The sequence below is a fragment of the Narcine bancroftii genome, chromosome 3 (genome assembly GCF_036971445.1).
Source record: "Narcine bancroftii isolate sNarBan1 chromosome 3, sNarBan1.hap1, whole genome shotgun sequence".
Taxonomy (NCBI): Eukaryota; Metazoa; Chordata; class Chondrichthyes; order Torpediniformes; family Narcinidae; genus Narcine; species Narcine bancroftii.
The window spans coordinates 89,785,528-89,806,156 of record NC_091471.1 but is presented as its reverse complement, the minus strand read 5'-3'; the positions used below and the strand labels follow the sequence as shown (position 1 = coordinate 89,806,156).

General features: G+C 39.1%; 1 protein-coding gene across 1 annotated transcript in view; it reads right to left on the bottom strand.

Moving 5' to 3' along the window:
- Nucleotides 1-20,629, bottom strand: part of LOC138756697 (protein FAM149A-like) — a 174,309-nt gene that overhangs the window by 7,825 nt on the left and 145,855 nt on the right. The window contains 5 exon segments of the mRNA XM_069923084.1: nucleotides 1,952-2,092; nucleotides 2,789-2,867; nucleotides 9,078-9,203; nucleotides 13,752-13,872; nucleotides 15,509-15,613. Of these exon segments, the coding sequence (XP_069779185.1) occupies nucleotides 1,952-2,092; nucleotides 2,789-2,867; nucleotides 9,078-9,203; nucleotides 13,752-13,872; nucleotides 15,509-15,613 (572 nt within the window).

Sequence of the window (20,629 nt, the reverse complement as noted above, 5' to 3'; positions counted from 1 at the left end):
GAGGCAGTTTCCAACACTCCTGATGAAGTGACTAGAGCGCTAGAAATACCCGAAGCCATGGCGAGCAGTATTTCCGACGCTGAGAGTGAACAACCGAGAAGCGACGACAATATCGCAGGCAGGCCGAAACGAAACCGGAAAGTGCCCAAACGATACGAAGACTTTGTGCCATAGTTTTAATAAGAACTTTGGGACAGTATTTAATCATATCATAAAGTGCATGTATGAGTGCTGTAGGAAGTAAATTTTATGTAGTTGAGTTATAGTATTACCATTAGTTACGATGTTTGTAGGTTTTCGAGGGATATTGGTAAGTGAAGGTAAAGTTTATTTCTGATTAAAGGAGGGATGTCATGATAATGAATATGTATGAGATGTACCGGAAGTCACGTGGTAGGAGAGAGAGATAAGAGCACAAGCAGGAGAACAAAGGAAACTGGAAAATAAAGGCACTGAGAAGTTTACCTGATAAAACTTGTGTTTGATGTTTTATCAACTTCACATTTCGGGCCACAAATGTGACAATTCCTACTTCTTTATTTACTTCAATTCCAAAACCTTTTGCAGCCATTATCTTAACATATTTATCTTAATAACAACAAAGGAGACCCCTTAACCTTTATACCAGCAGTCAGGAGAGTAACCCCATTAATTCCATTCCCCTTCATTTTATTTCCCTGTACTACACAACCTATTCTCTCCCATAAATGATGATCAACTCCACTGATTATTTTTGCCATCAACTTTCCTGTATAATTTACAGTAGCCAATTAACCTATTTAAAATAGTATTTTTATTTCCTCTCTTTTTTACAATGCAATTTTTTAAAAGCAACTGCATAAACAGTTCTATATAATTTTACAGTATTATAGCTGCTGAACATATTGCAGAAACCAATGTCAGAAATAAAGAAGTCGATGCCCTTGTGAAGTCTGGATCATGAGGAATTGTTTTATTTTTCTAAATCAGTAGCAAACAGAATGGCCTCATCACAGACTGAAAAACACAGGCCTGTATTAATGAAAAAAGAGCTTGTATTTCCTCTTCAGTATTTTGATTATAACAGTGAGTCCTTAAATTCTAAAGCAGGCAAAATATATTCCACAAGTGAATAAAAGGATGCATACAGATGCTTTTTTAATGAGTCATTGAAACCAAGGTTAAAAATTGAAAATATAGCTTCAGTTATAGAAGTTCAAGAAAATATTGAAGAATAGGCTATTCTTCAATTCAATTCCTGAAGATCTGATAAAATTGAATCATGTACTTTTTTAAGCAAGATGTAAAGAACTCCAATGTCAAAATTCAATAATTTAATTGATTATGAATCAACTGAATTGTGAGTCCTCAAATGTGTTTCACAGAAAGAATATACAGAAGAGCCAATAATTGATTGTGATGTGTTCAGAAGTAGTATGCAGTTCATTTTGTTCCCAAAGACAAAAAATGCAAATTAGCAATTAAAAGTTTCTCCAAAATTTGGGTGATTTAAGGACACTATTAAGATTTGAACATAGAAAATCAAAATTTACTATATCCTTGGCTTACAAATGTTTTTTGAGACACACAGATTGGTAACAAGCCCTTCTAGTCCAAGAGCCCATGCCACCCAATTAACCTACAATCCCATAAGCTTTGAAAGGTGGGAGGAAACCTAAGTGTCTGGAGGAAGCACATGCAGACACGGGGAGAACATACAATCTCCTTATAGACAATCCTGGATATGAACCCAGGCCACTGGTGCTGTTACAAGCATTGCACTAACTGCTAAGCTCCCCAATGCTAACTGTACCACCGTCCAATCTAATGTTTAGATTTTGTCATGAATTTGCAGAGATAACATTTGGTTTCAGCCAAACAAATAAATTAGTTGTTTTTTAATTAAACAATGCAATTTTCCCCAAGGGATCTAACTTGCGTATTCCATTTAACAAGAATCAAGTATCAATACCCCACATTGTGTGATGCTCTTCCTCATCTCCTTCAACAGGTGGCTGGTTTGACAAATGGTGATGTACGAAGTCTGTGTGATAATTAGAACTAGATGAAGAAATTCCCAGGCTGATGCCAGTCACACCGATACCAACACGACCTGTAAAGAAAAATCTGGTAACATTGGCTCCCAATGGTAAAATCATTTTGTTCCTAAATATCTAAGAGGCAGGAATAGGCTACATTTCACTCAGACTATGTTTAATCTTCTATGTAAACTAAACTTACCTATCAATAACTATGCCCTTCATACTCCCAATGACCCACAAAAAAAATCCACCAATTTTGGTCTTGAATATATGCAATCAATGAATAACCAAAATCTTCTGGAGTAGAGAATTCTAAAAATTCCACATTTCTCATCTCAAATCATAACTAACTGAATCCTTGTTATGAGACTTGACCCCTTTCCTCACCATCAAATTATAGGCTCTTCAAGAAGGAGAAACATCCTGTCAGATGTATTCCTTTATTTTACCCATCCTTCCTCCATCTTTTTTTGCTACTAGGAATTAGTTTTTTTAAAATCTTTTTCAGTTCTCAAATGTGAAACATTCACATTTTTATCTTCCTACAGATGTTGCCCACCACACTGAGCACTTCCAGGAGTGCTCGCTTTTCTTTTCAGATTTTAAGCATCTGCCATATTTTTGTTTTTCATCTTCTTCTCATTAAATGGTTTAAATGCTGGCAGAACGGTTGACTTAAGCAGAAGACCTGCGATGTTATATTTCAATGAGCAGCACTCCTACCTCTAGTTTCAATCTAATGTGTTGGCATAACGTTGCTTGCTTACCTGTAAATGAAGCCCGTCCTATTCGTGCTTGGCTAGCATAGTCCATTGGTGTAAATGACCTTTTGAAAGGTGTATCAGACTGAAATATAATGCATTTTGCAAGTTAATAGTTGATGTATTCAGATGTTCCAGCACGAGCCATAATTGTTCATTCTAGTTGTCAGGTGTTTTAGTATCATGAATTAGGCTATTTCTTTTCACCCATAAATTGTAAGAGTTTGAACAATGTCTCACCACACATCAACTCTAAACTTCTGAAAGTATTAGCAAAATGCCAGCAGACACGTTCTCTAATATTTGAATAGTGGAATTGCTGGAAATTAAGAATAAGCAGTGCTCCATTAATCATTAAACACAATACACCAAATTTGTATCCCATCTCGTAATCGTAATTTCGGCATTCACCCAGCTCTAACTGCACTGATAGTTTAGGGTAGCACAATTAGCATAGCGTTATTGCAACACTTTGGCGGTGCCAGTGACCCAGCTTCAAATATGGTGGTGTCTGTAAGGAGTTCTCCCTGTGTCTGTGTGGATTTCCTCTAGGTGCTTCACTTTCCTCCCACCTTCCAAAAACATATGGGGCTTGCAAGCTAATTAGGAGTAATTGGGCGGCACAGGCTTGTGGGCTGGAAGAACCTGTTACCGTGCTGTATCATTAAATTAAAATTTTTATTAGTGTCAGTTTAATGTCTACCATTCAAAAAAGAGGCACTATAGTTATGTAAACACCATCGATTCCATGTGGGTTAACGGACTTATTTACCAGGTCCATTACTGGTAATCATGCCGTGTGAAATGTCCCAACCTGGAAGGGCAAGGTAAATTCAACCTGGTTCTGACACTCGGCCGAGTTAATGCACTAATCGTCTTATAGCGGAGTGAAAGCACAACCTGCTCTCACATTGTCATAACTGGAGAGAGGACCCCACCCCACCTTAAAATGCTGGGTTGCTGATTAACCAGGTAAATCATGGTGCATACCTGGTAAGTTTTCCCACTTTCTTAGAGGGTTGGGAGTCTGAAAGGGGTTAATGTTAATGCTGGAGGAATTCAGTGGGTTACACAGTATCTACGGGCAAAAATGGTCAGTCAACATTTCAGGCTGGAACTGCTTATTAAGTTGAAAGTTATATGCGTATGAAGGGAAAAAGAAGCTGGAGAGGGCATGGAGCTGATAAGGTGTTGGACAGAATGTGAGAGAGGCAGAGAAACAAGAAGAGGGAGTGGGCATAGGGGTGTGGATGGAGAAATTAGAAAACTAAGTACAGGTACAACAGTAGGTAAAGAAATGATAGAAACAGTGGAAACAAATAGAGATGACGGTTCCCTAAAATTAGATTTCACCTCACTTGGCTCAAGGCTATTCAGGAAGAATATAATGTGTTGTTCCTCAACTTTATGTTTCACCTCACCCTGTCAATGGATAAGGTCATGAGCAGACATACCTGTGTGGTAAAGATGAGGGAACTAAAATGGTTGATGACAGGAGATGACAGGAAGCTCAGGTCGAGACCCACAGTGTATGTAGTCAGCAAAGCAGTCACTAAATCTGTTTGATCCCACCAAATACAACAAATGCAGTAAATTCAGTTAGATGATGTGCATATAAAGCTCTGCCTCACCTGGAAGGTTTGTTTGTGGCCCTGGATGGTTTTTTTTTTTGGGTGGCGGGATGTGGGGGGAAAGAAGGGAGGAGACATCGATGATTACATCACGATGTGCCCAATGAAGTGAGAAGATGGGATCAAGATGTCTCAAAGAGACTGATCCCTCCAAAAAGGCAATAGGGTTGGGGAGAAGAAGATGTAGGAAAATTGTGTTGGGATCGTGCTGAAGCTGGCAGAGAACTGGAATACTTCAAAGAGGTGCTGCCTTGGGAGCAAAATAGTAGGTGGGAAGGAACTGAGCGAGGGGAGTTCAGTCTCTTCCCAGCAACTCTTCTACTCTCATTCATGATCTGCTATTCCCTCACTACCCTTCTCCTACTCCCTTATGCACATCCCACTGTAAATGGGGAAAGTGCAAAACTTGACCCTGTATCTTTGCTCCAGGGCCACAAACAGACTTTCCAGGTGAGGCAGAGCTTTACAATTCTCGGGCCTCCGTGTCAATGCAATCAAGTGGAGGGGTTGCCAGCGGCTATGCTCTGTGAGGAGTTCGAGGAGATTTGATATGTCACAAAAAACTCCTACAAATCTCCAGAGTTGCTCCATGGAGAGTATTCTGACTGATTGCATCATTGCCTGGTTTGGAGGTGCCAAAGCACAGGACAAGAAGGAAGAACAGAGTTGTGAACTTGGCCAGTGCCATCAGGAAAATCAGTGTCCTCTCTACAGAGGACGTCTACAAGAAGATGTGTCTTAAGAAAGCAGCTTCTGACCTCAAGAACCCTCACCACCAAGGCCATGCCCTCTTCACACTCCTACCATCAGGAAGGAAGTACAGGAGCCTGAAGACGAACAGCCAGCAGCACAAGGACAGCAACTTCTTCACTGCCATCAGATTTCTGAATGGATAATGAACCAGAGACATTATCTCACTTTCTCTTACTTTGGTGCTGATTGATTTATTTTTTAAAATGTAATTATATAGCAATATTTGTACTGTAATGCTACTGAAAATTAACAAATTAATGTTCAGCAACAAATTTCTTGACACGTTCATGACAATAGATTCTGATTCTGCTAGTTGACGTTGTCCAACCAAATTTGGTATTCAGTGCAGTCTCCTCTACGTCAGTGAGACCAAATGCAGATTAGCCAACTGCTTCACCGAAAACCTACGTTTTGTCTATGCCCAAGCTTGAACATCCAGTAACCAGCCATTTCAATTCCCTCAACCAGACCTCCTCAGCCTCAACCATTGTCAGGATGAGGCAAAGCAAACATAAACCTCCTAGACAGCTTTAAACCTAAAGGAAAAAACTTCATTTTTTCTGATTTTAGGCAACCCCCGCCTCTATCCAATCCCACTGTTCCAATGTTTTTTACTTACTATTATTCTAATTTATCTTTCTAATTCCACCCCCCTCCCCATGGATTTTCCTTTTTGCTGTCTTTCCATCTCTCCTACCTTCTTTCCTAATATACTCTTAGCTCTTGGACCCTCTCCAACTTCCTTTCCCTTTCATGGACATCACTCTTTTTTTTGCTTTAGACTTGATAAATATTGACTGACCTTTTCTGCCCAGGGATGCTACCTGACCTGCAAAGTTCATCCAGCAACTCAATGTTTGCTCACAAGGTTCCAGCATCTGCATTTCTGTGTGGCACCTTGATGTAGCACATGCAACTTCATACAAAACATAGCGCACCATAGGAGAGAATGGGCTCAGTGAGTTAAGCCTAATAAACTGGGTGGAATGCAAAGGGTAGAGCACCTTCACATGACATTTTCTACCAAATACACTATTAACCTCATAGACAAATCAATGCACCATACCCACATCATTCAATAACTTGCAATCTTGATCTGGTATCTGAACATTCATACAGATAGACCCAGACTTATGATACTCTGACTTACGATATTTCTAAGTTATGTTAGTCAGAAAGGGGGGAGAAATGTCAGAAATCATCAAGGTGGATTTGCTTGGACTATTTCTGACACCTCTTTCCCCTTTCAGAATCTCTCCATCTCCAATCATTTTTGTTATTTTTATGGATGATTTCTGAAAAAAAAATGTCCCTAAAGCTCTTCTGAACAAGGCACAGGGAACATCCAGAGCAAGGGTGGCCAAACTGCAGCTCGCAATGCAGCTCTCGGCAGGAGCGGGGACGTTGGGCACATGGAACTGTTCCGTGGGTTGCGGAGCCGACCCATTGACACTCACCGCCCAGGCACACACACATGACTTTGGCTCGGACATTTTTGCGACTTCTGCCTAAGCGCTTATTGGTCTGGTGCCAGCTGCTGGCTCCCAGCACGGTTTTTAAGAGGGTGGGAGCAACTACAAAGCCAGGCGAGGAGGCGGTGATGAGGAGCGGGCTGGGTGCAGATGGAGTGGGCTGAGTCAGCGCCTCTAAGGGCTGATCTGCGCCCATGCTTTTCCCTCGCAACACGGCCCCAACCATTGCTCAACACCGAAATTTTCCACACAGCTTGTCCACCCGCGTTGTTGGATTCTGCTCTACCCGGTTGTTCTCCCCCACTCCCCCCCCCCCCCCTCCCCATTCCACGTCCCAGGGAGATTGCCTCGTGTAAACCTGAAGGAAAATCTGGCAAGTGTTACACACTCGGACAGTTAGTGTCCAAATATGCCACAGCCCAGGGAGCCAGGTTGGAGTGCCAGTGCACGGGGGGGCTGATTGCAGTATGTTTATTTTTGATTTCTACAGATAGACCTCGACATGATATTTTCGACTGACAATGGAAGTTGGGATCCACCTGTACACTTCACCACTATTTCATTATTTCAAGCCTCAGTTCAACATATCATAGCCTGCATTCAATGCTAATTATATCAATACACCCATATTATCCAAACTTATTGTGCAAGACCCAACACAACCATGCCTCCCTTTCATAAACAGGGTTGATGTGTTTGCAGCAGCAAGCCACGCTGGACAGGCAAAGCCAAAGTTCACCTAGCAATCATGCCTAAAGCCAAAGTACAGATCAAAGATGAAAGCATTCTCAGAGCTAAACCACCTTTTCATTTCCTACTTCAACCTCCACCCACACTTTCTGAATTACAAACTGCAACAAACAAACTGAATCTCTCCCTGGCCTTGCAGTTTTGCCACTTGGGTTACATAAACAAGGAACTTGCCAGGGCATGAATATAGCAAAAAACGGTACTCCCTTTAACAACTGCCACATCCAGCTCAGATGCTGGCACTTTAGAAACAATTAGAAACGGGAGCTTTATAACAGGTCTGGAGCCTGAGAATGGGAAACAATAAACATGGACCAACTTTCCAGAGGACAAGGTTACAAATTTGTTTTACTGCCGGTGAGTGAGAGGGCAGCCTCCAGCTGAAGGCTGATGATAATGCAAAATAAAATTCTGCATATTCAGGCAGGAAGCCTGAACGCGATCTCAAAGATAATGGAGGAACATTACAAGATTGTACAATGAGTTTGAAGCCCATGCCTTTTATCATTCATGGTCTTATTGACCCAAATGTGATACAATGTCTGATGACTGGCACTCTGCATTTCACTGTAGCACAAGCTGAAACTACCAACATCCAGAGTTGCCATGAGAGTACAAATATTTCACTTGATAATTCAGGCCACTGTTTAAGGATGCTCACAGCATGCCATCAAAGCTGTGCACACCAGCATTCCAAAGAATGTGCAGTAATTTAATTTATACTATTGTTGTTCATGAAGCTGATTTAATTTAATTTTTTTAAATTTAGACATACAGCACAGAAACAGGCCCTTTCACCCCACGGGCTGTGCCACCCAATTGACATACAACCAACGATACATTTTGAAGAGTGGGAGGAAACCGAAGCATCCAGAGGAAACGCATCCAGACACAGGGAGAACGTACAAGCTCCTTACAGATAGCGCAGAATTTGAACCCTGGTCCCAATCACTGCTGCTGTTAACACTGGAAGAAACCGGAGAACCCAGAGGAAACACACCCAGACACAGGGAAAACGTACAAGCTCCTTACAGATAACGCAGAATTTGAACCCTGATCCCAAACACTGTTGCTGCTAACACTGTATCGCTAATCACAATGCTAACCATGTTGCTTATGTACCTATATGACTGCAGCAAGGATGAATTTCAGGGCATCTGCACATTTTTTCTTGCAGACATGACAATAAACACTCAATTCAATTTTGTTCTGCAATCTAATCTTGAAGTTCAAAGTTCCAATGTATTGTCACTGTACATATATAACATTACATACAATCCTGAGAATTTTTTTCCTGTAAGCCAGGCAGAAATTCTATTTATTGGTAGTGCAAAAAACTGCACTCAAGAAGAGAGGAGATCCAGTGGGTGAAGTGTGTATAGATATTAGGTGGATGGAACCACAAGGGAAAAGGGAGAGGGGGTGCTAAATAAAGGAAAGTTAAGTTTACTTCAGGATTTAGAACAGCACATTATAAATCTGGCAGTTGTTGCAGAAATTTTCCCTTTATTGAAACTGGTGAAAAGAAATTCCTCTTCTCGCCTTTATAATCTTTCCCCCATCTTCAGGTTTCCTCGATCAATATCTAAGTTATATTCAGATCACACAAACATTAAGTATTCATTCTCCAGGATCATAAGGCTCTAAGTTATTAGGTAGTTTATTTCCATGCAAAAAAAAAAATCATACCCTAAATGTGTGAGTTGTATTTGGCCTTGAAGATGTATCCAATGCAACTGGTCGTTCCCTGAGAAGTCGGCGGCCTGTTCCTTCCCCAACTGCACTTGACACTCGGCTATGTGGGAATCTTCCTCTCTGTGACAAGAGTAGAGTTATTGTATATTTCTTAAAATGAATTCATTAGTAATTTAAACATTGTAAATGGATAACAAATTCATACTGAAAATATGCAGTGAGTGTCATTATTTTAATTGATTGTCTCAAAATAATGACATAATTTGCACCACTCATACTTAAAATGTTCAAGTCCCACTCCAGAGACTTGGACACAAAAATCTCAGTTGGTACTTCCAGTACCATATGAGAGGTATGAAACACTATCCAAAAATGTTACGTTTTGGATAATCTGATAAAATATGGTCCCATGTGTTCTCTTAGATGGATACAGAAGATCAGTATTTAAGACTATTATTCTGCGTCCTAAGATGAATAAAGATTCAACACATTGGGGCTGGGTTTTCCTAAGCAAAATATGACGGTCTCATTTCCTATATCAATTGGAGATAGGCCAATTTTAGGGATGTGTTAAAGTATCTAGAATGCATAGATTTAGGATAAGTTGTTTTCTGGCAAAGATGTGTGAGGCAAGTGAAAGCCCTCCAAAGATGAAATTTTGAGAGTACAGAGTTTGTATGTTCCTGTCAGGATCAAAGGCAAGGTTAGAAAGGCAAAGAGAATCATGCTTTTTGAGGGATATGGAAGAGAAAGGTGTATAGTAGGTATAGACAAAGCAGAGCAAGTGAGGTACATAAAGAGTATAAAATATGCAAGAAAAAAAATCAGGAAGGCTAAAAGATAATGAGGTTGCTTTGGCAGAAAATGTGAAGGAAAATCCTAAGGGTTTCTTATATTAAGAAGTATAGTAAGGGACAAAATTGGTCCCCTTGAAGATCAAAGTGGTTGGCTTTGTACGGAGTTGAAAGAGATATTAATTAAAAAAAAATCAGTATTCACTTAGGAAATGGGCACAGAGTCGTAGGAAGTAAGGAAACCGAGCAGTGAGGTCATGGAACCGATGCAGATTAAAGAGGAGGAGCTTTCTGTCATAAAGCAAATAAGGGTGGATAAATCCCCAAGGTCTGACATGATATTCCCTTGGTCCTTGAGGAAGGCTAGTGTAGAAATTGCAGAGAATCTGGCAGAAATATTTAAAATGTCCTTAGCCACAATTGTGGGGCCAGTATTGTTTAACATCTCCAAAAGTAACCAAAGAAATTATAGATCGATGCACCTAACATTGGTAGTAGGTAAATTATTGGGAAGTGTTCAAAGAAGTCGGATATACAGGTATTTGGATAGCCAAGGTCTGATTATGGATAGTCAACATGACTTTGTTCGTGTTTAACCAAACTGATAGAATTTTGAGGAGATTTGCAGTAAAGTTGATGAAGGAAAGGTTGTGGATGTTGTCTGCATGCTTTTGACAAGGTCTTGCATGAGAGGTTCATCATGAATGTTCAGATGCACGATATTCATGGTGAGGTAGTAAACTGGTTTCAACATCGGCTATACAGGAGAATACAGTGAGTAGTGGTGGATGATTGCTTCTCAGACTGGAGGCCTGCAACTAGTGGTGTGCCTCAGAGATTGGTGCTGGGACCATTGTTGTTTGTCATCTATATCTATGATCTGGATGATAATGTGGTAAATTGGATCAGCAAGTTTGCAGATGACACTAAGATTGGAAGTGTTGAGAATAGTGAGGAAGGCTTTCAAAGCTTGCAGAGGGATTTGGACCAGCTGGAAAAATGGGCTGAAAAATTGCAAATGGTATTTAAAGCAGACAAATGTGAGGTGCTGCATTTTGAAAAGACAAACCAAGAAAGGACATAAATGGTAAATGGTAGGGCATTGAGGAGTGCGGTAAAACAGAAGGATCTGGGAATACAGATACATAGTTTCCTAAAAGATAACTTTTGGCATATTGGCCTTCATAAATCAAGGTATTAAGTATAGGAGTTAGGATGTTATGGTAAAGTTGATTAAGACATTATTGAAGCCAAATTTGGAGTATTGTGCGCAGTTTTGGTCACCTAGCGACAGGAAAGCTATCAATAAAATAGAAAGAATGGAGAGAAGTGGATGCTGGCCAGACTTCAGGAACTAAGTTAGAGGGAAAAGTTAAACAGGTTAGGACTTTTCTGCCTGGAGCATAGAAGAGTAAGAGGATATTTGATCGAGGTATTAAAATTATGTTGGGTATAGACAGAATAAATGTAGGTAGTCATTTTCCACTGAGGGTAGGTAAGATACAAACCAGAGGCCATGGGTTAAGGGTGAAAGGGGAAAAGCATAAGGGCAACTTCTTCACACAGAGTGATGGGAATGTGGAATGAGTTGTCAGCTGAAGTTATGAATGTGAGCTCAATTTTAACATTTAAGAAAAATTTGGACAGGTACATGGAGGGCTATGAACTGAGTGCAGGTCAATGGGACAAGGCAGAAAAATAGTTTAGCACAGACTAGAAGGGCTGAATGGCTTGTTTTGTGTTGTAATGTTCCATGGTTCAATCATAACAGCATCTTCAAAAGTACTTCATTGGTTCTAAAGTTTCTACAGATGTTTTTAAAGGAATATAGAGTTACTATAAATAAAGTATTTCTGTACTGATTTTTATTTTCAAAAATGCTCTTCATAAATACAATGATCTGTGGTTATTTGGATTGCAGCATACAAATTAAAAGTAGCAGATCCTACTTGTCCCCTGAAGCCTACTGCACCATTGATCTGATTGTCACTGCATACCTGCCTACCTTTCACACTTTGCTGTTCAGAAATCTGCATTTAAAGTATTCAAAGATTCTTTTTAACATATATATAACATAACAATTACAGCACGGAAACAGGCCATTAGGCCCTTCTAGTCCGCACCACCTGATAATTATAAATTAGTGGGGGGTGTTGATAATAGAGCCTGTAGAACACTCCTCGATTAGATTCTGATAGTTTACAAAACTAATTATCAAAAAATGGCAGCACTGCCACTGGTGCAGGCCCAGAAGAGTGGAGTCACAGTGTTCCTCCACAGGGTTCAACTGCATGATCCTAATGCTGATGACTCCCTCCAGGCTTGAAAATGGCCTGTTAAAAGAGCCAACAGTGTTTTTTTTTAAAAATCCTGCAACCGTGCATCTGTACCCAAGATAGCAGTGCCTGTGCTGGGCAGCAATACCATAAGGTGTTGCAGATTCCAGGGGAGCAGTGATGCGGCACACGGCACCAGAAACTGGGACAACAGAGAAGAAGAAACAAAGCAGATAATTCTGCAGGATGGTGACCATGGCAGCAGACCAATGAGGGGTTCAGCAGCTGAAGGACCCACACAGGCTGCAGGGCTATTGGTGACTTGCAATTGAAGGACCCACAGAGGCTGATGGAAAATGGCTCATGGGAACCAGGTATTGGAATTGGGATTCAAAAGGATGCTGAGGGCAAGAATGGCTCCTGAGGGGCCTAGAGATCTGAATGCTTCCTGATCATATCAAGGTTTAGATCTGGAGCTCAGGTTATTGATGGTTTGAACTGAAGTCTGTGCAGCTGCAGAGTAACATTTGCTGGAGGCAAATCCACAAGCAGTATCTCTGAAGGGATTCCCTTTTCTTCTCTTTCTCCTATTTTTGGAGAAGCTAGGCAATGCTTATGGAGATTCTTTACCTTACGCAGACAAATGTTGAAGTATATCGTATATATTGCATTTTAATATATTATTACATCCATGCTCTAATAGCTCAATGGTTAGAGCAATGGTCTTATAAACTGGGGTTCCACCAGCCTTTGAGGAAGAGTATGCCAAAGATTTAAAACTCTCAGAAAAAAAGTCTATGCCTAATCTGTCTTAAATGGGAAATGACTTATTTTTAAACAGTGATCTCCTACTTCTAGATTCTTCCACAAAAGGAAATATCCTTTCCAGACCCATCTGTCAATCTAAATATATTTCAATCACGTCTTCAAAACCCAATGGTTACAAGCCTTGCCTTGCCCGTCCAGACTTTTCCCATAAATTTTAAATTTAGTCATACAACACGATAATAGGCCCTTTTGGCCGTGCCACCCAAATATCCCAATTAGTCTATCACACCTTCACATTTTGAAAGATAGGAGGAAATCCACACACACAAGGAGAACATGAAAACTCCTTTCAGACAGTGTCTAATTTGAACCCGGGTTACTGGCGCTGAAATAGCATTACGCTAACCATGCTGCCCAAGACACAGGCATCCCATTTGTGGATAATTTACCACATCAAAACAAATGACTGCGAAGCATCACAGGAAATACAATTTGGAGAGTTGGGAGAACGATGATACTCAAGTGGGGAATTTTATCCAATATCTATCTGCTCTCACCTAAGGCAAGTTAAATTAAGTATTCCCAAAACGAACAAACTCATTACACAGTGACAGATTTGAATTCCCAAAACCAACTTTTGAGTGGAAAATATTGCAAATATTTAGTGCTGTTTGACCTGAACTTGCACTTTCCATTTTTTAAGGTTTCCACCATCGCAGCTTTTTGTTTCATGAAATCTTAAACATTCGATGGCACTTTGCTGTTTTTGCAATTTGCAACAAGCACAGAAATTTAACAAAACAAGAAATAATGAATGCTTTCCACCTTACCAGTTGCTGTCTTGATCCAGGCATGGGAAGGTGAATTCCTGTTGATTCTGAATTAATGGGTGGCAATTGGTTATGACGAGTTGTCTGCGATGGAGAAGAGAGTTGATCTATTCCACTGGGTCTAAACAAATGAGAATTGGAAACCCCTTTAGTACAGTGAAACAAATTGCAAACAATTAAAATCAGATTTATAATGCAAGTTATAACATTCCTTAACAAATAATTAGCAGCAGTGCAGAGCAAAGAATATATAAAAGGGGAAAATATCATTTTCATTCATTCATGATACACTGCCAAGATACTGGAGACTTATTAGAATATTTAAAAGGTAAAGCAATAGATTTATAAGTAACTTGAAAGATACTTATAATTAACATTCTGAATATTACATTCAATTTAAACTTTCTTCTGAATGAATTCAATTAAGCATCAAAAAGTATCCTCAAGATTAATGCTATTAAACAATATTTTTGATGCAAGAGGTTAGGGCTATTTGTGTATGGCCTTCCATATAGAATTAGGCAAGGTTCAAAGGAAAGACAGAAAGCATTATTTATTTTGATTTATCTAAGGTGACATAGTTAGTGTAGCAGTTATTGTAACACTATTACAGCATCAGCATCCCAGGTTCAAATCTGTCACTGTGTGTAATGAGTTTGTACGTTAATTAGTGTGATTGGGTGGCATGGCTCATGAGCCAGAGGGGGCTGTTATTGTGCTGTATCTCTAAATTACAAATAATCAATCAATCAATTAATTAATTAATTTAGGGACCAAATATTTGCCAAAATAATCAGTGGATTCTCCTTAAACGAGGGGTATTTGGCTGCATAGTTACAATTTTACTTGGTATGAACAACATGTGAACAAGCCACTCAAGTCAAGTGACCGAAGCCAGGTGTTCATACCTTATGCACACCAATGCATACTCCAGCAACATCTTCCGAGAGATCAGTGATGAAAACATGGCTGAGATAACTTCCCTACAATTTGAAATGCTATGCAAATTTACCAAATTCACAAGTTACACCAATTTAGAATATAGAAGTAGAAATAGTTGAGGAGGGAAAAAAAACGCTGGAGGAACTCGGAGGATAAAGCAGAAATGTGGAGGCAGAGAATAGTTTAATGTTTCAGATTGAAATGTTGAGAGTGGCAATGGAAGGGCAAGCCAGTTTAAAGAAGTGAGAGGGAGAGGTGAGGCAGGGCCTACTAAGTGTTAGGTGGAAGCAAGTGACTAGAAAATTATGGCCAGATGAAGCATCAAGGAGAGGAAGTGTGCATACAGAGGCTGGTGGATGATAGCTGAAAACAGAAAAGGAGGTGAAGATGGAGTTAGGTGGGGTGAGGTTGAGGAAAGGAAATAATTGAGCAATTACAAGTAGATCTGGCGACTATACTGTATGTAATAAAGTTAAACCATCATATCTGAAATGCCATACATTACAGGGCAAAGAGAAAGATGTCAGAATGCCAGCAATGCCAATTTAGCATCATATACTATTTTTCTGGTATTATTCACTGATCAAAGGTAGATAAAGTTGGAGACAATACCTTTGGAAAAAAAAACTAGGAGTCGCAAAACAGAAATTGTTTTCTATAAACAACAGACAGACAAGTTGTTCTGTACTTAACACCAAACCCTTCCAAATCTTTCCTTCAATATTACATAATGCTAATTGATCAGCATTTGGCTGGAATCAGGTTCTCAATTCAGGACCAAGTATAGGTTTCATCTAACTAGTATTCAATCTTACCTCTTTTGTGCGAAGTACTGATATACTTGATGTCTTGCACCACTGTGAGCTTTTGCAATTACTTCAACATACTGAGGGTTTTTGAATGTTGCAGAAGCATTGGTACTATGAGAGAAGTGGAGAAATTACTTTGATATGCCCTGTGGTACTTGCATAATAATAGCCATTTTCCTAGAAAGTGAATGTTGAGATCCATGAAATTGATTATTTACTTCAGTTCTGAGATTTTAAGTGAGAAATTAAAGTTAAATTCATGACACTGTGCTCTTGAATGTTTCAATGTGTCCAGTACTGATTTTGGTCATAACCATAATCATAAACTTTACACAATATTTGTATATTTTTGAATAATTAAGGTGCATATTACAAATTTCTTTAGAAAAGCTAAGAAAAATAAGAGCAGGAAAGGCGATTTAACCTTTCAGACCTGCTCCATCGTTCAATGCAATCATGGTTGATCATCCACTTCACTAAACTGTTACCAACTTCTCCCGATTACCCTTGATACCGAGCATTAGGAAATGATTGCCTCGGGGGCATGGCCACATGAAGGACTGAAGCAGACATCTTTTGATTGAATTCTCTGTGAAGAGTATCAAAAAGACAGTTAAAAGTTAAAATTAAAGAATATTTTTCACTTTTTAAAAAAAAATTGATAAATTAAGAACTAAGAAACCAAGAAGCCGAGAACAAAAATTGAAGAAGTTTCTGCTCAGCCAGGAACATCAAGTGAAAGCCTAAAAGGGAGCAATGCAAGAGGGGCCTCAGGACCGGTGGTCCCCATCAGAGCTAGGGAGTCGGGACAAAAGCTGAATATTATCCTGGAGAAAATGGAAAACTTGAGCAACCAATTTGCTGGTATTGAACATGTCATGAGAGACATGAACTGAAAGGATGATTGAAATAAAATAAATTGTTGAAGACTTAATGGAAAGAATGTCCCAAGCAGAAGTAGACTTGGTAAAAAATACAGGGCAAGCTAAAAGCTTTGGAGAAAGATGTGAAGCAATTCGAGTCGGACAGACAAGGTCTGCTGTACAAGATCGATCACATGGAGAATTTTAGCAGACAAAATAATGTCTGAATTATTGGACTGAAAGAAGGAATCGAGGGAAGAGATCCTGTGAATTTCTTTGAAACAGGGATGTAAGAAGACAAATTCAGAGAAATACTGCACATTAAAAGAACTCATTGGACTCTTGGACCCAGAAGGGCTGACGATAAGTAACTACAAACTAGTCCTGATAAGATTTTTGAGTTACTGGGAACAGGAGACAATTCTGGGATCAGCAACAAAAAAAAAAGGCCCATCCAAGATTGACCATGAAAAAGTGTTATTTTTTCAAGATTTTAGTCCTACTTTGATGAAGCAAAGGAAGGAGTTTGATGATGTAATAAAATAATTGTGTTCAAAAAAAATTGAAATGTTTGATGATTTGGGTGCTCTAGTCCTGATCCATCTGTAATCTAAAGGTTGTGACTTGATCCATCTTTGTATTTCTCTTGTAACCTTGATTATTGAGAGGGGTTAGATTAGTATTAGTTTTAGGTTTTTCTTTTAGATAAATGGATTTAATTATGATTATCCTGGATAATGTCCCTTTCCCCCAGATTTTATTAAGGTACAATGCAATTTGTTATAATAGTATTTAACTGATTTATACATATAATCATTTTAATAGATAATCACATTTAATAATAAGGGATGGAATTTTAAATTTGTCACATTGGGCATTTAATTTCATTTTATGTTATGTATATGTTATTATTTTGCCTTGCTTTATTAATATCTTGTATTATGTTAAACTCAATAAAATATTTGTTTAAAGAAATATGATATACCCTGCATCTCTGAAGGTCGAAGTAGCAGAAGATGATCGACGATTTTTTAAGACTAAGAACAAGGTGGAAGACTTCCTGCAAGGTTTATGAAAAGGCTACGGTTGCCAAAGAAGAAGACTGTGAAGAATGGTCACAATGGGACGAAGTAAATAAACCATCTTATAGTTATTGTTGAAAAGTAAATTTTATTGAAATGTTCACGGAGTGCTCAGAAAAGAGAGAAAACTTGGGAAAAGTAGTAGCAAGGTGGAGGCTCCAGTATAAGGTGGGGGGGGGGGGGGCAGAGAAGGGTGCCTGGAGAGGACTATCTATAAAAGATGGTGCTAAAGGGAGGAGTTTTTTTCTTCCTCAAGAGATTCCGTGAGCTTTTGGGGTTTCCGGTTTACGTCACCATCAGGGCAGGGACATTGTATGTGTTTTTTCAAGGGAAAAGGTTTTACTATTAAACAATATGGATAAAATGTTAAAATTTATTAGTCTTAATGTTAATTGGAAAAACAAGACAGTGAAAAGAAGGTGGGTCTTGACACACCTAAAAAAATTAAAGGCAGATATAGTCTTTCTACGAGAAATGCATCATACCAAATCAGAACATATTAAATTAAAAAGAGGATGGGTGGGACAAGTAATATCACCTTCAATTGGCTCAAAGGCAAGAGGAGTAGCAATTGTAATTAACAAAAATATACCAAAAATAATAGAAGGGACACTGACTGACCAAGCCAGGGGATTTGTAATGGTACAAGTACACAATCCTTTATCCAAAACCCTTGGGGGACAGTGTGTTCCAAATTTCAGATTTTTCCAGATTTCAGAACAAAAGCCAGCTTCCCCAGATTTAAGCCCACCTGAATTGAGCTGCCATATCCAAATTTCGGATTTTTCCGTAGTTCAGAACAAAAGCCAGCTGCCCCAGATTTAAGCCCACCTGAATCATGCTGTCGTATCCACCCCCTTCCAGTCGCGCTGGTGTCTCTCTCCCCCTTGCCCACCAGAGTCGCACTGTCATCTCTCCTCCCCCGCCCAAGTCACGCTGCTGTCTCCCCCCCCCACCGTCCCGAATCACACTGCCGTTTCTCCCCCCCCCCCACCACCCCGAGTTGCGCTGCCGTCTCTCTCTCCTCCCTGGTCCATCCGAGTCACGCTGCCATCTCCCTCTCCTCCCTCCTGCCCACCCGAGTCGCGCTGCTGTCTCTTTCCCCCCGAGTCACAGGAAAAAAAAATATCAGTTTTTAGAGCTTTCTTGATTTTAGATGTCCAGATAAAGGATTGTTTACCTGTACATTGTAAAATTTATTCAGAATCATGGATGTTTATGAACATTTATGCACCAAATTATGACAATGAAGCCTTTATAAAAGCAGCAGAGGGAAGACAAAATATATTGGTCAGAGGAGACTTCAATTTCTAGTCTAGATCCAATATTGGATAAATCAGCCAGAAGAGTAACAAGGGCAAAAGCAATACTATCATTTTTGAAGGATTTAAATTTGATTTATATATGGAGGCAGCTTAACCCCATAGAAAGAGACTGTTCATTCTAATCAAGGGTATATGATTCACATACAAGGGTTGATTGTTTTTAATGTCTGCCCAGTTAAAAAATGATAAAAACAGAATATTTGACAAGACATTTATCAGATCATTCACCATTAACTTTAACTATTCCAATATTGGAAAAACAAGAAATATGTATAGATGGCATCTCAATGCCACATTGTTGAAAAGGAAGAGACGAATAGAACAATTTTATGAAACTAACCTTCCTTACACTGATAATAGCTTTTTTTAATATGAGCTAAGATTAAAGCTTATTTAAGAGGACAAATTATTTCTTGTACAAAAAATCTTGAGAGAATATGCTACTGTGATAGATTAAGTTGTGTTTGTATTGTATATAGATTTGTTTTGGGAGATAAATTGGGGCAGGTTTTTTTTAAGTGTAGGTTACATACAAACACTTCAAAATAAATCTCATTTAAAATACTGGAGCCCTGCTCAAGTCAGACAGGGTTGCTCCTGAGGGCCTTTGCAAAAACTTTGGAGAGCGGCCAAGAGACTTCACTAATAGATTTTTGTTTTGAAAAGCAACAGATGAAAAAGATCGGAAGAGTAGTATGGAGCCACAGTCTGTCTGAGGGTAGATTGCTGTTTTATGAGGGTCATGTGGTTTTGCAAGCAGAGTCAAGCAGGCTGTTTCTCTGAGCGAGAGAGAGCGAGAGAGAGCGAGAGAGAGAGAGAGAGAGAGAGAGAGAGATCAGCTCTGCAGTGCTACAGTCAGCACCAGCAGCTGGGACTGGAACAGGACAAGCTGGAAAATTTGTGGAAACCCCCATTTGGAAGATGGGTTGTGAGTGCTTAGTTCAGCCTGGTCAAAGCCCTTGTGGTTCATGCAAGAGAGGTCTGACTGCCTAATGTTTCACTTGAAATAAGAAAAAAAAAGGAACTCTGTGGTGACATGAAAGAAAGAGGTTATCATCTGGAAAACCCTAATGGGGCAAGTTTCTCTGACAAGACACTGACGTGGCTGATTAAAAGGGATCAGTTTGTGTCCAGGAACAACAATTTTTTCTCTGAAACCCGACAAGAACCTTCCTGAGTAGTAACCATTTACCTTTCAAGCACCAAAGTCTGGTGAATTTCATAAATGTTAAATTCTGTACACAGTATAAAAATTGCCTGTAACCAGTAAACTTGATGAAATGAGAAGTGAGATTGGACTGTGAATCAAAGAACTTTTCTGAGCTTACACACACATTACATACACGTGCGCTTAGAATTAGAAGGGGGTTAAGTTAGGTTAGTTAAGTTAATAGTGATAAGATAAAGTTTGATCCTGTTTTCATGTTTCAAGATAATTAAAAGCAACATTTGTTTAAGAAACCATTTGTCTTGGTGAATATCTATTGCTGCTGGGTTTTGGGGTCTTCTGGGCTCGTAACACTAAAGAAAGATATAACGAAATTGGAAAAAGAACATCAGAAAACAGGGTCACGAAAAATATAGACTGTTAGAGAATAAAAAATTGAAATATAACACATTACAAACTTAAAGAATGTAAAAAAAATTAAAAACCAAATAAAAATATTATGAATTAGGAGAAAAGGCACAAAGTTTTCTCTTGGCAGAGGAGTAATCTAGAATGATAAATACAATAAAACTTGAGGCTGATATTATGACATATAATAAAAAAAATATTTTTAGACAATATTTTATGAAACTATATAAATCAGAATTCTTAGGAGATGAAAATAAGAAGGATGAATTTTTAACTTCTGA